This window comes from Oncorhynchus mykiss, chromosome 5, assembly GCF_013265735.2.
Source record: "Oncorhynchus mykiss isolate Arlee chromosome 5, USDA_OmykA_1.1, whole genome shotgun sequence".
NCBI lineage: Eukaryota > Metazoa > Chordata > Actinopteri > Salmoniformes > Salmonidae > Oncorhynchus > Oncorhynchus mykiss.
The window spans coordinates 73,789,969-73,805,175 of NC_048569.1; the positions used below are offsets into that span (position 1 = coordinate 73,789,969).

Sequence of the window (15,207 nt, forward strand, 5' to 3'; positions counted from 1 at the left end):
CTCACCCATTAAATGATTAACTTCTAGACCAGGGGTGAAGAAAGAAAACATACAACCTTCCGAATATGTGAGCCCTTTAAATCGGGCCCCCGTAGGTTGAGTAAAACTATTTTATATTTTGAATTAAAAAACACTAATGGCCACTTTACAATGTCTTAAACTAGATATAAAGTATGTTGAAGTTATAATTGACCTACACGTTTTAAATAACTGTCCTTTTTCTGGCCCGCAAATAGCTTTTTACGAACAAATTGGTCTGTGCGGCCCTCCACTCAATTTTTTTTATCCCGATGTGACACTCAAGCCCAAATTATTTGCCACCCCTGTACTAAACTCTAGGTGGGTTGGTGTCCCAATCATCCAAGAGGCCACAATCCCCATCCACAAAATGGCCAGACATGAGCTCCAAAGTATTGGAACGGTGACACATTTTTGGTTGTCTTGTCTCAGAACGTTTGGTTTTGAAATTATGCGATGACTATGATGTTAAATTGCAGACTGTCAGCTTACATTTTAGGGTATTTTCATCCATATCAGGTGAACCTTTTTAGAGATTGTCCTCTATCTATCTCTATGTAGTTGCCTGATCAGTGAGCCAGATAGGGAGAAGCGATCTTTGCATTGCAGCAGCACAGTAGTTCAGTTTGTCCTTTCTTGGTCCCCGTTGCGTCAATTTCATTGGCTATTCAGACTTGAACATGATTGCGTAAGACTTTATTCAGTGGCGCTGGCCGTGGCGAAAATGGGTTTAGCTAGTTAGATCACACTTTCAGCATCCTGCAAAGAAGTAAACATAAGCGTATTGTTTATTTCTAGTTTCAAAGTAACAGTAACATAGTTGGTCCTCAGACATCCCAGTACAGTAAGATACCACGTTTGCACTAACGTTAGATAGTATAGCATGCAAGCTAGCTAGCTAGCTAACTGAAATGTGTCTTGTATTTTTATTTTGCATCGGATAGGACAGGGGTGTATTCATTATGATAACTAACCCATTTCATTTGTGCTAATTGCGCATATGCGAAAGTGTTTGGTGAACGAGGTTATCTGTGGTGTATTCATTAGTTGCAACGGAAACAGTTTACTCCAAACGAAAAATATTTTCAACGAAAACGAGAGTTTATTGGACAGCTGCAGCTAGGTCCCATCACCGTTCCGTTTGGTTACGGAAACACGAATAATGAATACACCACAGGTAATCTTTTTCACCAAAGACTTCCGCATATTCACAATTAGCACAGATGAAATTGATGAGTTATCATAATATTTGCAATTAGTCTGGGTACAAGGTTATTGGATAGGTGTCACTGCCTGCCTGGTCTGGGCTATTATAGATGATTTAGATTATTCCCAAACTCACTCAGCCACTGTCAATTTAGCTACTTCTTCACTGACAAGTATAGCAAAACTGACTGCTACTTATTCCCTTGTTAATGCTTCTGTGTTCTATTTTCAGCCCACAAAAATGCCTGCATTTCGTCAAGTGGGGGAGAAGCAGCTCCCCAACCCTGTTCTGTGTATGGCATGGTCTCCAAAGAGGGATCTTATTGCCCTCGCTAACACTGCTGGCGAGGTAGGGAAAGAAACACACCCCCATATGTTTCATACCCAGATTAATACCAGATCGCATTTGCTTATATTGGGAGTAATTTCATTAATCTCTGTGTCAATTGATGTTTGTGTTGTAGCTGCTACTGCATCGCCTTGCCAATTTCCAGCGTGTTTGGAGCTTGCCACCCAATGAGAATACGGGAAAGGAGATCACTGCGCTTGCTTGGAGACCTGATGGCAAAAGTAAGAGATGGCAAGAGATGGACCTGATTATCTTAAATTACTAATCACATTGGAAGTATTGCATAGTTACGTTACTTTACCACTGTTACAACAATAAACCTTCGTACACATATATACAACATATTTACTACAACACAGTGTGTCAGCCTCTGCATTTGTTTCACTGCCTATCTAATGTATGTCCTCTGTGCTGTGTTCAGTCCTGGCCTTTAGCCTTGGGGACACTAAACTGGTGGTGCTTTGTGATGCAGAGAAGGCAGAGATCCTTCACTTGTTTCCATTGGAGAACCCTGTGTCCTGCATGCACTGGATGGAGGTGCTAGAGGAGAGCAGGTCTGTAGAGGGGATGTGTGGCTACACTAGACTTCTATTTGAATGTGTGTGTGAACTGCATAGTCAAATATAAACCGCCTGTCTTTCAGCGTCCTCAACTCATTCTACACCTCTGAAGATGAGTCAAACCTTTTTCTTCCCAAGTTGCCAACTCTTCCCAAGAGGTAAACATTTCTGTATAAGGTCACTGACAACACATCAGCCATTTGACATTTATTCAAGTAAAATACATTTAGGAAAACTCTTGGTTCTTGTGTTAAACAGTACAGCATTTTGCTTGTTTTGCACCATCTGCCCCCCCCACCCACCCTTTAAAGGAATGTTTTGTTTATTCTTAGCTACAGTACTACTTCAAAGATATTCAGGTATGTTTATATATCTTCAGCAACAATGATTCATTTAAATGATATTTCAGACAATCTGTCTGCATTAGAATACATGTTTTTTCATAACCAACTCTATGTCTCGTAGTGAGGAGAAGTCAGACGAGATCCTGAACCTGTTAGGAGAAGTGAGGTGTGTGCTGAAGGTTTCACATGCTTTATTACTGAACATTTTGTTAACGCACAATCTCATGTACACATACAAATACTTCCACATCGTCAATTGTCTGCAGACTAAACATCCTGGTTCTTGGTGGAGGTTCCGGCTTTGTGGAGCTGTATGCCTATGGGATGTATAAGATTGCCACTTTACCGGGGGTAAGATTGCACTCACACACTTATGCACGGGTTCAGTCACCCACTCTCTGCAGTGACTATGATGTAACCAGCAGATTCTTTTCGTCAGGTTCCTGGGACGTGTAGCAGCCTGTGTCTGTCCAGTGACCTGAAGTCCCTGTCTATCATCACAGAAATCAGGTCAGCTGACAATGACCCAGAGATCTGCTACATCCAGGTAATCCGTTATGCTCACATTTAAGTGAAATGAAGCATGTTTCTTACCCATCTTGACCGTCATCTTCTATATTCTTTGTTTATTTGAGGTCTTTCACTGTGTATTGTTGTCTCATCCAGCTCGACACAGGGCTGCTGTCCGACTGTCTCCCTGAGGTCACCAGGATGGCACGCAAGTTCACCCACATCTCCACTCTACTGCAGGTCAGTGGCCTCCTTTATGTAACTAATATGACTAGAAGTCTCCTCATAGTTCATATTTCCATGGTGATATTTGAGGGCATTCATCAGACCAGTCTGGCCATTGGTCTTTCTCTCTCCAACTTATTCTGTCTCTCTGTATCGTTCCTTCAGTACCTGCGTCTCTCTCTCACCTGTATGTGTGAGGCTTGGGAGGATATCCTCATGCAGATGGACCTTCGGCTCACTAAGTTCGTTCAGGTCAGTGGTCACTGTTTAGGGCCCGGTTTCCCAAAAGCATCTTAAGGCTTAGTTCATTGTTAGAATCTCCGAGCCGTTCCCCAATACCATTGTTACTAAAGTTGCACTTGAAAAGGCTTGTTAATTAACGGCTGCCTCAGACCACTTGTGGGAACAGCTAAGTGCGTCATTAGATTTTTTTTATTTTTGCTTTTTCTGCGTAACTTTATACAGAGAAGATCTCCACTAAATACAAAATCAAGATGTTTAGCTGTCGGTTCTGTTTATCGGCAGTAACTTTAGAATGAATGTGAACACAAATACAAAGTTGCCAATATTTTTGCAATTGTTATAAACAAGCGAAGCATATAAAGATGTTTCAAATGAAAACCGAGATGACTGAATTAAAAGACGTATAGCATAGGCTATAGCCCTATATACAGTTGAAGTCGGATGTTTACATACACCTTAGCCAAATACATTTTAACTCAGTTTTTCACAATTTCTGACATTTAATTCTAGTAGAAATTCCCTGTCTTAGGTCAGTTAGGATCACCACTTTATTTTAAGAATGTGAAATGTCAGAATAATAGTGTAGAGCATTGCCTTTAAATTGTTAACTTGGGTCAAACGTTTTGGGTAGCCGTCCACAAGCCTCCCACAATAAGTTGGGTGAATTTTGGCCCATTCTGACAGGGCTGGTGTAACTGAGTCAGGTTTGTAGGTCTCCTTGCTCGCACACACTTGTTCAGTTCTGCCCACACATTTTCTATAGGATTGAGGTCAGGGCTTTGTGATGGCCACTCTAATACCTTTACTTTGTTGTCCATAAGCCATTTTGCCACAACTTTGGAAGTATGCTTGGGGTCATTGTCCATTTGTAAGACCCATTTGTGATCAAGCTTTAACTTCCTGACTGATGGCTTGAGATGTTGCTTCAATATATCCTCTAAATTTTCCTACCTCATGATGCCATCTATTTTGTGAAGTGCACCAGTCCTTTCTGCAGCAAAGCACCCCCACAACATGATGCTGCCACCCCCGTGCTTCACGGTTGGGATGGTGTTCTTTGGCTTGCAAGACTCCCCTTTTTCCTCCAAACGTAATGATGGTCATTATGGCCAAACAGTTCAATTTTTTGTTCGATTTCTTCAAAAGGTACGATCTTTGTCCCCATGTGCAGTTGCAAACCGTAGTCTGGCTTTTTTATTGGTGGTTTTGGAGCAGTGGTTTCTTCCTTGCTGAGTGGCCTTTCAGGTTATGTCGATATAGGACTTGTTTTACTGTGGATATAGATTATTTTGTACCGGTTTCCTCCAGCATCTTCACAATGTCCTTTGATGTTGTTCTGGGATTGATTTGCACTTTTCGCAGCAATGTACATTCATCTCTAGGAGACAGAACGCGTCTCCTTCCTGAGCGGCATGACTGCTACGTGGTCCCATGGTGTTGATAATTGCGTACTATTGTTTGTACAGATGAACGTGTTACATTCAGGCGTTTGGAAATTGCTCCCAAGGATGAAGCAGACTTGTGGAGGTCTTGGCTGATTTCTTTCAAATTATGTCAATTAGCCTATCAGAAGCTTCTAAAGCCATGACATAGTTTTCTAGAATTTTCCAAGCTGTTTAAAGGCACAGTCAACTTACTGTATGTAAACTTCTGATCCACTGGGATTGTGATACAGTGAGTTATAAGTGAAATATAAGTATATGTATATAAGTGAAATAATCTGTCTGTAAACAATTGTTGGAAAAATTACTTGTGTCATGCACAAAGTAGATGTCCTAACCGACTTGCTAAAACTATAGTTGTTAACAAGAAATTTGTGGAGTGGTTGAAAACCGATTTTTAATTACTTACATAAGTGTATGTAAACTTACGACTTCAACTGTATGTCAATAATATAGAAATACATTTAATTCAATCATTCTATTTTGCTAATTGTAGGCTACTGTCTGTCATTTTTGCCTCAATATATTTCATGATGTGTAACGTGTGCCTTGATGTGCCAAAGATTTAGTGCATTATTATTATAGGGTAAACTTTAGAATAAGCCTCCCCAATATTTGTAGCCATAGGTCATAATATATCATAGGAGCTGAACCGTCGTCAGTATTATGGAATCATTTTAATGTTAAGGAAATATTTAAAAGGGGGAACGCTGATCCCAGAGCAGCGCTGCCTTTCTTTAGATCATATCAGTATCGACACATGCCTCAACGACGCACTTAGCGTGGTAATGCGTTTCCCGAAAGACATCTTCGGCCGTTGTAGGAAAGATGCATCATGTAAAACATTCGTAAGCCTAAGTTCTATCAGGAAACCGGGCCCCGTTCAGTCTGCCTCCAGCCCGTTTTCCAATAATGACATCACACCTAAAAGACATGATCTGAACCAATTCCTATTTTTAGGAGAAGAACACCAGCACACAAGTCCAGGATGAGTTTCTGGAGCTTCTACTATGGGGACAGTCGAGGTGAGAACCGTTACTGTGATCCAATGACCCTTGTACGCTACCACGTCCTCCACAACATGCTTTCTAATAAGTAATAGTGCATGTAGTTGTGAGCACTAATGCAAAAACATGTTCAACAGGCCTTTCATTTGAGATGTAGTACTTCAGAGTGTCCTGTAGGTGGCACTACAGGACATCATAAACATCATCTGACATGGAAAATAATGATATAGAGATGTTAAAAGTTTTTGTTTATTTAACCGAATTCTCTATTTTTGACCAGCCCTGAACTACAGGCTCTCCTAATGAATCAGCTGACCGTCAAGGTGAGCTGAATAATAAAGTTGTTCAAAGATTGATTGTGTGTGGTCATTTTGTAGCTTTGTAAGATTGATGTAATTTGTTTGTGTTTCATAGGGGCTGAAGAAGCTGGGCCAGTCTATAGAAACCTCTTACTCCAGCATTCAGAAGCTGGTGATCAGCCACCTGCAGAGGTAGCAACTCAACTGACATGAATAATTATCTCTTCACTTATCGTGACCCATAATGCCCTTTTTCGGGACCATACAATGCAAATGTCAAGAAATTGCATCATGATTGGTATCACAATCTTTACTACCAATCCTCATCCCTTCTTTTCCTCTCCTCTCTCCAGTGGTTCAGAGGCTCTGTTGTACCACCTCAGTGAGGTGAAGGGGATGTCTCTATGGAAACAGAAGTTCCAGCCTCTAGGCCTGGACTCAGCAGCTATAGAAGGTACAGTGCTTAGATCCTGCATAAACCATGACTGTGATATCTTGAGTGATAAATACCAGATTAAAGTGGATGTAATTGTGCAATTCATTTGTCTGTGATGAGATCAGGGCTGACACGCATTAGTAATTTGCATGACTGGAACATTTGTTCAAAATGAGTTTTCTTAGCTGCTCGTGGGATTTTATCAAATGAAAGTTATGTGAATATTTATGTTTTGTTATAGATGCCATTACAGCTGTTGGTTCATTCACTTTAAAAGCCAACGAACTTCTACAGTGAGTTTTCATGCTTATTGATATGCTATTAGATTAGTATTTTGTTCTTTTAATAACACTATCACTCATTTTAAATGGAGTTGACTTTAACCCTGGTGTTTGTTAAACCTCTCCCCCTCATCTCTTTCCTCACTGTCTGTCTCTTACTCAGAGTGATTGACAAGAGCATGAAGAACTTCAAAGCCTTTTTCCGGTGGCTGTATGTAGGTAAGACCTCACCTTTTTTGGGAGCTTGAGATAGATATATACCACCTTTTAGCGACTGATGGAACATTTGAGTATATTTAAAATATCATTGATTATTAAATGCAAGTGTTTTAATACATATTTTCTTTCCTGCAGCTATGCTAAGAATGTCAGAGGAACACGTCCCTCCAGAACTCAATAAGGTGAGATTCAGGTTGTGAATGTGAGACAGGAAGTGTTGATCAAAGTAGTCATAAATGCTTCCATGTGTATTATTTTCTCATCCATTGGTATAATGCCAATCTATCCCATTGACCTCAGATGACCCAGAAGGACATTGCCTTTGTGGCGGACTTCCTGTCTGAGCACTTCAGTGAGGTAAGATATATGTTGGATAAATAGAATAGCACTTAATTTCCACAGCTTTTCACAAACTAGCCGATGACATGCCCTCTCCTCTGCTCGGACAGAACGAAGAGCTGTTTGACCGGAAAGGGAAGTACTTTAATGTGGAGCGGGTCGGTCAGGTGAGGGACAAGCCTTGTCTGTCTGTGTGTATATTTTAGTATGTGTCTGTGATCAGTGTACAATGACACACTTTTTGTCCTTTTTTGTTGTTGCAGTACCTGAAGGATGAGGATGAGGACCTAGTGTCTCCGCCCAACACCAAGGGGAACCAATGGCTGAAGTTTCTGCAGGAGAGCACGCACTTGAAAGGTGAACTATAACCTTTATCTCAGAAGAGACAACTATGCAGGAAGTGCCTAGTTAAATAAAGGTCAAATATATATATATTTAAATAACGTGTGTGGTTATCCATCATGTTGTAATTAGATGGCGGAGGATTGTTTTGCCATTGTATTTCTCTATTGTTGTGACTGACTGCCTTACTGAACTGACATTGTACCTGATTGATTGGTTTATCCAGAGAGCCCGTTGCTCTTCCCTTCCTACTCTCAGAAGTCCCTACACTTTGTGAAGAGGATGATGGAGGGGGTGATTGAGTTGTGTCTACAGAAACCTGCTGTAAGTCTAAAACACATACACAGTGAAACCCAATTTCATTTGCCTTTAGTACTGAAGTGTACACTACTTAATTTGGTCCCTGGCATAAGAAGTACATTGCCAAAGTTTTTCTTACAAATAAGAAAGTAATTTGGCCCACACTGCCCGTGTGAAATTTGGCTCAGAATCTGCTGAGTCATGCAGTCATAAGCCTTCTGCCAGGATTTCCAGGCAGATATAAATCTGACTAACTCTCCGCACCAGAGTTTTCATATTGCATTCTATCCCTCTCTCCCACCTCTGTCTCCAACACTTTTAGTTACCTTGTCCATCACTTCTCTATCCTCCTTCCCAACTTTTCTTTTGTTTTCCGGTGGTAATTGGATTTCACTGCAGTAACAAGCTATACATCGCCACCACAGGAGGTTGGTGGCACCTTAATTGGGGAGGACCTGCTCGTGGTAATGACTGAAGCAGAATAAGTGCGATGGTACCAGTTGAAGTCGGAGGTTTACATACACCTTAGCCAAATACATTTAAACTCAGTTTTTCACAATTCCTGACATTTAATCCTAGTAAAACATTCCCTGTCTTAGGTCAGTTAGGATCACCACTTTATTTTAATAATGTGAAATGTCAGAATAATAGTAAAGAGTGATTTATTTCAGATTTAATTTATTTCATCACATTCCCATTTGGTCGGAAGTTTACATACACTCAATTAGTATTTGGTAGCATTGCCTTTAAATTGTTAACTTGGGTCAAACGTTTAGGGTAGCCTTCCACAACCTTCCCACAATAAGTTGGGTGAATTTTGGCCCATTCCTCATGACAGGGCTGGTGTAACTGAGTCAGGTTTGTAGGCCTCCTTGCTCGCACACACTTTTTCAGTTCTGCCCACACATTTTCTATAGGATTTAGGTCAGGGCTTTGTGATGGCCACTCCAATTCCTTTACTTTGTTGTCCTTAAGCCATTTTGCCACAACTTTGGAAGTATGCTTGGGGTCATTGTCCATTTGTAAGACCCATTTGCGGCCAAGCTTTAACTTCCTGACTGATGTCTTGAGATGTTGCTTCAATATATCCACATAATTTTCCTACCTCATGATGCCATCTATTTTGTGAAGTGCACCAGTCACTCCTGCAGCAAAGCACCCCCACAACATGATGCTGACACCCCGTGCTTCACAGTTGGGATGGTGTTCTTCGGCTTGCAAGACTCCCCCTTTTTCCTCCAAACATAATGATGGTCATTATGTCAAACAGTTCTATTTTTGTTTAATCAGACCAGAGGACATTTCTCCAAAAAGTATGATCTTTGTCCCCATGTGCAGTTGCAAACCGTAGTCTGTCTTTTTTATGGCGGTTTTGGAGCAGTGGCATCTTCCTTGCTGAGCGTCCTTTCAGGTTATGTCGATATAGGACTTGTTTTACTGTGGATGTAGATACTTTTGTACCTGTTTCCTCCAGCATCTTCACAAGGTCCTTTGCTGTTGCTCTGGGATTGATTTGCACTTTTCGCAACAAAGTATATTAATCTCTAGGAGACAGAACGCGTCTCCTTCCTGAGCGGTATGACGGCTGCGTGGTCCCATAGTGTTGATACTTGTATACTATTGTTTGTACAGATGAACGTGGTACCTTCAGGTGTTTGGAAATTACTCCCAAGGATGAACCAGACTTGTGGAGGTCACGGCTGATTTCTTTTGATTTTCCTATGATGTCAAGCAAAGAGGCACTGAGTTTAAAGGTAGGCCTTGAAATACATCCACAGGCACACCTCCAATTGACTCAAATGATGTCAATTAGCCTATCAGAAGCTTCTAAAACTATTACATAATTTTCTGGAATTTTCCAAGCTGTTTAAAGGCTCAGTCAACTTAGTGTATGTAAACTTCTGACCCACTGGAATTGTGATACAGTGAATCATAAGTGAAATAATCTGTCTGTAAACAATTGTTGGAAAATTTACTTGTGTCATGCACAAAGTAGATGTCCGAACTGACTTGCCAAAACTATAGTTTTTTATCAAGAAATTTGTGGAGTGGTTGAAAAACGAGTTTTAATGACTTCAACAACTGTACATTAAACTCATAGTTTCCAGGTATTTTGATGCCGTTCTATTTGCTCTGTTCCGGCCATTATTATGATCCGTTCTCCCCTCAGCGCCTCCTGGGATCGCCACATACCCAAGGAACACTGTTTGCATGTTGCAGGTTCATGAAACGGTTATCTTTCTAATTGAATAATTTTTCCATGACTAGACAGCAGAGTTGAGAGATTACATGAATCCAAACGAAGGCATATGAATTTGAGTCGAGTCGTGACACTAGTTGTGGTGATACTGATTTGTTCTCTGTAGGAGATCATTGGAAAGTCTGTGAAACAGGCTGTTTGTCTGCCCCTCTACACTGTTCCAGAGAGGTAAGGACACATTCATCTACTCTTCACAATACCACAAATCATTCAATAAAATAGTTATGTTTATTTGTTTCATTTTATTGTTTGTCTTTGCAGCTCAGAAAACACTCCAAGGCTTTTTGAACTTCCATCATTGTAAGTAACAAAAAAACACAAACACTCTATTCATAATGTTAATGTAGATAATGTATATTCCCAAGGTTGTTATTGTGTTAACATTGATGCACATTTTTTTTTTATTGATGACCAGGTACAATGATAAGAAGACCAATATGCACTATGGAGTGTTCTGCATGCCAGAGATTTCACCCTGCAAGCTTTATCTACTGCGGAAGTTTACTGACCCATTCAGGTACAATACAACACTGCGCCCTATTTTAATCTGGTTCAATCCAGATTTGCTTTGTCGTTTATCCCCAAATAGCCCAATGTTTATGACTGAGCATGTGCTTTTTTTGTTTGTCTGATTGTTTATCTTTTTATGTCTGTCACAGGCCTGTTCCCAATGGTCTCATGGCGATAGATCTGAGTAATGTTCTCAGTCACAGTATTGATGATGCTGCTGCAGGGGCCAGGTGAGTGCCTATTGTCTTCCTCTCTTTCCTAGAATCCACTCAATTACCTCAACCTCTACTATACAGGCAAATGATGGGCTCATACATTGCATATTACTTTGCTCTTATGATGATCTGCAATGGATTCCCTGTGCGTTTCTATTAGTGATAATAATTGTTATGCAACAAAAAAAAACATGGTTCTATGTCTGTTTCAGTTCTGACTGTGTGTACAGTTGCCAGGATGCTCGTTTCTATGATGACGAGACATTGACAGTGGTGCTGCGAGCATCAGAAGAGGAGAACAGGGGGCGTGTCCTTGCCCAGCTCCCTCTTGGCTCTGCCCTCAGCTGTGAGGAGGAGTTCAACTGGGACCCCAGTCTTAGGTGTGTGTGATTGAAACACCTGTCTCCCCAACATGCAAACCTAGTCCTATATTCCTAAACCCAAATAGTGATCTACTCGTAACTATAACATACAACTCACCTTAAACCCTCAATTATGATCTACCTGATTACAAGCTGCCCCTCAAGACTTGCACCTCCAGTGCAAGTAAACATCAACTATAACCCTAACCTGTAATTCACCTGTTCTAAGCTAGATATTTACTGTAGGTATTTGCTATGTGTCTACTTTAATTATCTCCACTGTAGTAGTCACCATGGGTCACCTGTGGTATCTGTATTCTCAGGTTGGACCAGCAGAGCGGCGCCATCCCTGTCAAGGGGCTGGTCCTAGAGAACCAGTGGAGAGACTTGGAGAACATGAAGGCCCAGTATGTGGCTGTGAATGGGATCCGGAAAGTGGCATGTGTGGTAAGACAATGGAAAGGGGATTCCCTTACTAAGGTTTTATCTGGCTTCACTAAGCAGCTATGCACTTCAATGACCATATATTGAACACCAAAACAGTTTGGTCTAACAGTGGTTGAGAAATAGTTCAGAATCTCTGTCTGATGTCCCTCTGTCTTTTCTCCCTCAGCTGAGCTCTAACCTGCGGCACGTCCGTGTGTATGAGATGGACGTGGAAGATGAGGAGGATGAAGAGCGGCCTGAGTCGCAGAACGCCAGCTCAGACCAGGACGGCCTGGAGGAGACGCCGGCCATCCGGGGGGAGGCGGAGGGAGGAGAGACGGAGGGAGGGGGACAAAGGGCTAAGGAGCAACTAGAGTCTGGGGAAGCACTGGAGCTCTCATAGCAACACCTTGGCCACGTTCAGTTGACAAATGTTCTTGAACGTTGCAGATAGAAATTCCATGAATAGAGCTGATATGATTCCTTATTCTAGATTTGTAGCCTATGAATCCTTATTCTACATATGTAGTATGTTTCTTCTACATAGGCTATTTCTATCTGAACGTTCTAAAAAGTTGCGTCCTGCTGAACGCGCACCTTATCTAGGCCAGAATAACAATTTAACACCCCCACCCTGTACTTTTGCAGTAATCATAATTAATGCCACCATTGCAAAACCGACGCCCCCTCCCAGCACTTTTATCCCTGACAAAGTAAGAAATAAATGTTTTGATAAGAAAACAGACTTCTGGTTTATGTTTTCATGTGGTTGTTCCCTATGTCTGTAAGGCAAGTGTAGATAGATAATGTAACATGAATCTGATACTCACAGATAAGAGTCAATAATTCTGTTTTGATCAACCAATGCTTCAGTCATAACTGTAATATTTTAAGATGAGATTAACACACATTCCTAGAATACAGTACAGACTGCATTGGGAGGTACTACAGTCGGGGCCAAAAGTTTTTTGAAAATGACACAAATATTCATTTCCACCAAGTTGCTACCTCAGTTTGTATGATGGCAATTTGCATATACTCCAGAATGTTATGAAGAGTGATAAGATGAATTGCAATTAATTGCAAAGTCCTTCTTTGCCATGCAAATAAACTGACTCCCCAAAAAAACATTTCCACTGCATTTCAGCCCTGTCACAAAAGGACCAGCTGTCAGTGATTCTCTCGTTAACACAGGTGTGAGTGTTGACAAGGACAAGGCTGGAGATCACTCTGTCATGCTGATTGAGTTCGAATAACAGACTGGAAGCTTCAAACGGAGGGTGGTGCTTGGAATCATTGTTCTTCCTCTGTCAACCATGGTTACCTGCGAGGAAACATGTGCCTTCATCATTGCTTTGCACAAAAAGGGCTTCACAGGCAAGGATATTGCTGCCAGTAATATTGCACCTAAATCAACCATTTATCGGATCATCAAGAACTTCAAGGAGAGCGGTTCAATTGTTGTGAAGAAGGCTTCAGGGAGCCCAATAAAGTCCAGCAAGCGCCAGGACCGTCTCCTAAAGTTTATTTAGCTGTGGGATCGGGTCACCACCAGCACAGAGCTTGCTCAGGAATGGCAGCAGGCAGGTGTGAGTGCATCTGCATGCACAGTGAGGCGAAGGCTTTTGGAGGATGACCTGGTGTCAAGAAGGGCAGCAATGAAGCCACTTCTCTCCAGGAAAAACATCAGGGACAGTCTGATATTCTGCAAAAGGTACAGGGATTGGACTGCTGAGGACTGGGGTAAAGTCATTTTCTCTGATGAATCCCCTTTCCGGATGCCCCAAACAATCGGAAAAAAGCTTGTCCGGAGAAGACCAGGTGAGCTCTACCATCAGTCGTGTCATGCCAACAGTAAAGCATCCTGAGACCATTCATGTTTGGGGTTGCTTCTCAGCCAAGGAAGTGAGCTCACTCACAGTTTTGCCTAAGAACACAGCCATGAATAAAGAATGGTACCAACACATCCTCCGAGAGCAACTTCTCCCAACCATCCAGGAACAGTTTGGTGACGAACAATGCCTTTTTCCAGCATGATGGAGCACCTTGCCATAAGGCAAAAGTGATAACTAAGTGGCTCGGGGGAAAAAACATCGATATTTTGGGTCCATGGCCAGGAAACTCCCCAGACCTTAATCCCATTGAGAACTTGTGGTCAATCCTTGAGAGGCAGGTGGACAAACAAAACCCCACAAATTCTGACAAACTCCAAGCATTGGTTATGTAACAATGGGCTGCCATCAGTCAGGGTGTGGTCCAGAAGTTAATTGACAGCATGCCAGGGCGGATTGCAGAGGTCTTGAAAAAGAAGAGTCAACACTGCAAAATTGACTCTTTGCATCAACTTCATGTAATTGTCAATAAAAGCCTTTGACACTTATGAAATGCTTGTAATTATACTTCAGTATTCCATAGTAACATCTGACAAAAATATCTAAAGACACCGAAGCAGCAAACTTTGTGAAAATTAATATTTGTGTCATTCTCAAAATGTATGGCCACGACTGTAGACTAGACCACACCTATCTATGTGGGCAAAGTTCAATTTAGTCCATTCTTCTTCTGTGGGGTTTATCAGTGGTTGGCATCCAACGTTATGGTGCATTACCGCCACCTACTGTATTGGAGTGTGGGCCAGAGACGGAGAAACTAAATCCTACCTGCCAGCTCCGTTGCTCTTAAAGAAGATAACAACATATTTGACACTATATCTGATGATGTTGTACTCAACATACTCTTTAAACTAATTTCCTGTATCCCCTCCTTCCTCATACTAGATCTCAGCCTCTATCTTTCCCTCTGATACTGCCCACACGGTATCAAATCACACTTTCCTGTTGGATGCTTTCCTATCACATTTAAGGTCTTATTCAACTGGCTGTGTCCCACCCTTAATCTTGTAAAAAATAGCCTCTTCTGTCCCTTGCCGTCCTCCCCAAATTTCCTCTGTACTTGAAATAAAAGCATGCCCTTAGTATCTCTATTCCACTGCTCCTTCCATCTCCGCACCATCACTGTCCATGTCAGGCTTTTTGCCTCTGCCTTGCTCATTGAAACTACAACATCAACATCCCCTCTACTAAGTGCTTGTTTAGCCAGTACATCAACTTCCTTGTTCCCCTCCACATGGGCTGGGGCCCAAGTAAATGTTATCTGTATACCCATCTGTCTAATCCTGCCATGAGTTTGTAGCACCTCAAGCAGGTCTTGTCTGCTACGTGACCTAAAGGATTGGAGACTCATCAACACTGCACATGGATCAGAGCAAATAACTACTCTGTCTGGCTTCACTTCCTCCACCCACTGCAAGGCCA

The 15,207-nt window shown here is 41.7% G+C and overlaps 1 protein-coding gene across 3 annotated transcripts; it reads left to right on the plus strand.

Annotated features, from left to right (window-relative positions):
* The first annotated feature begins 693 nt into the window (after positions 1-693).
* On the plus strand, positions 694-12,636 carry anapc4 (anaphase promoting complex subunit 4). 3 transcript variants are annotated; one of them, XM_021604292.2, is made up of 29 exons: positions 694-787; positions 1,457-1,573; positions 1,689-1,794; positions 1,995-2,127; positions 2,217-2,291; positions 2,466-2,492; positions 2,599-2,643; positions 2,744-2,828; positions 2,917-3,024; positions 3,144-3,227; positions 3,378-3,464; positions 5,858-5,922; positions 6,185-6,227; positions 6,319-6,395; positions 6,557-6,657; positions 6,881-6,932; positions 7,084-7,139; positions 7,275-7,321; positions 7,440-7,496; positions 7,589-7,645; positions 7,742-7,835; positions 8,047-8,144; positions 10,487-10,548; positions 10,642-10,680; positions 10,796-10,897; positions 11,040-11,120; positions 11,318-11,485; positions 11,791-11,914; positions 12,081-12,636. In XM_021604292.2, exons 2-29 carry the CDS (start codon positions 1,466-1,468, stop codon positions 12,294-12,296), a joined length of 2,397 nt encoding a protein of 798 aa, XP_021459967.2. In that variant the 5' UTR covers positions 694-787; positions 1,457-1,465; the 3' UTR covers positions 12,297-12,636. The 3 variants fall into 3 exon arrangements, with proteins under 3 accessions (XP_021459967.2, XP_021459966.2, XP_021459965.2); XM_021604291.2 differs by having other exon boundaries at positions 697-862; XM_021604290.2 differs by lacking the exon at positions 694-787 and adding an exon at positions 875-1,195.
* Positions 12,637-15,207: the final 2,571 nt, after the last annotated feature.

Bases quoted from the DNA above. Each gene is read 5' to 3' on its own strand.
- anapc4 (XM_021604290.2), top strand. The intron at 2,493-2,598 runs GTATGTTTATAT...TATGTCTCGTAG, and splicing joins ACTACTTCAAAGATATTCAG to TGAGGAGAAGTCAGACGAGA. The intron at 11,121-11,317 runs GTGAGTGCCTAT...TGTCTGTTTCAG, and splicing joins GATGCTGCTGCAGGGGCCAG to TTCTGACTGTGTGTACAGTT.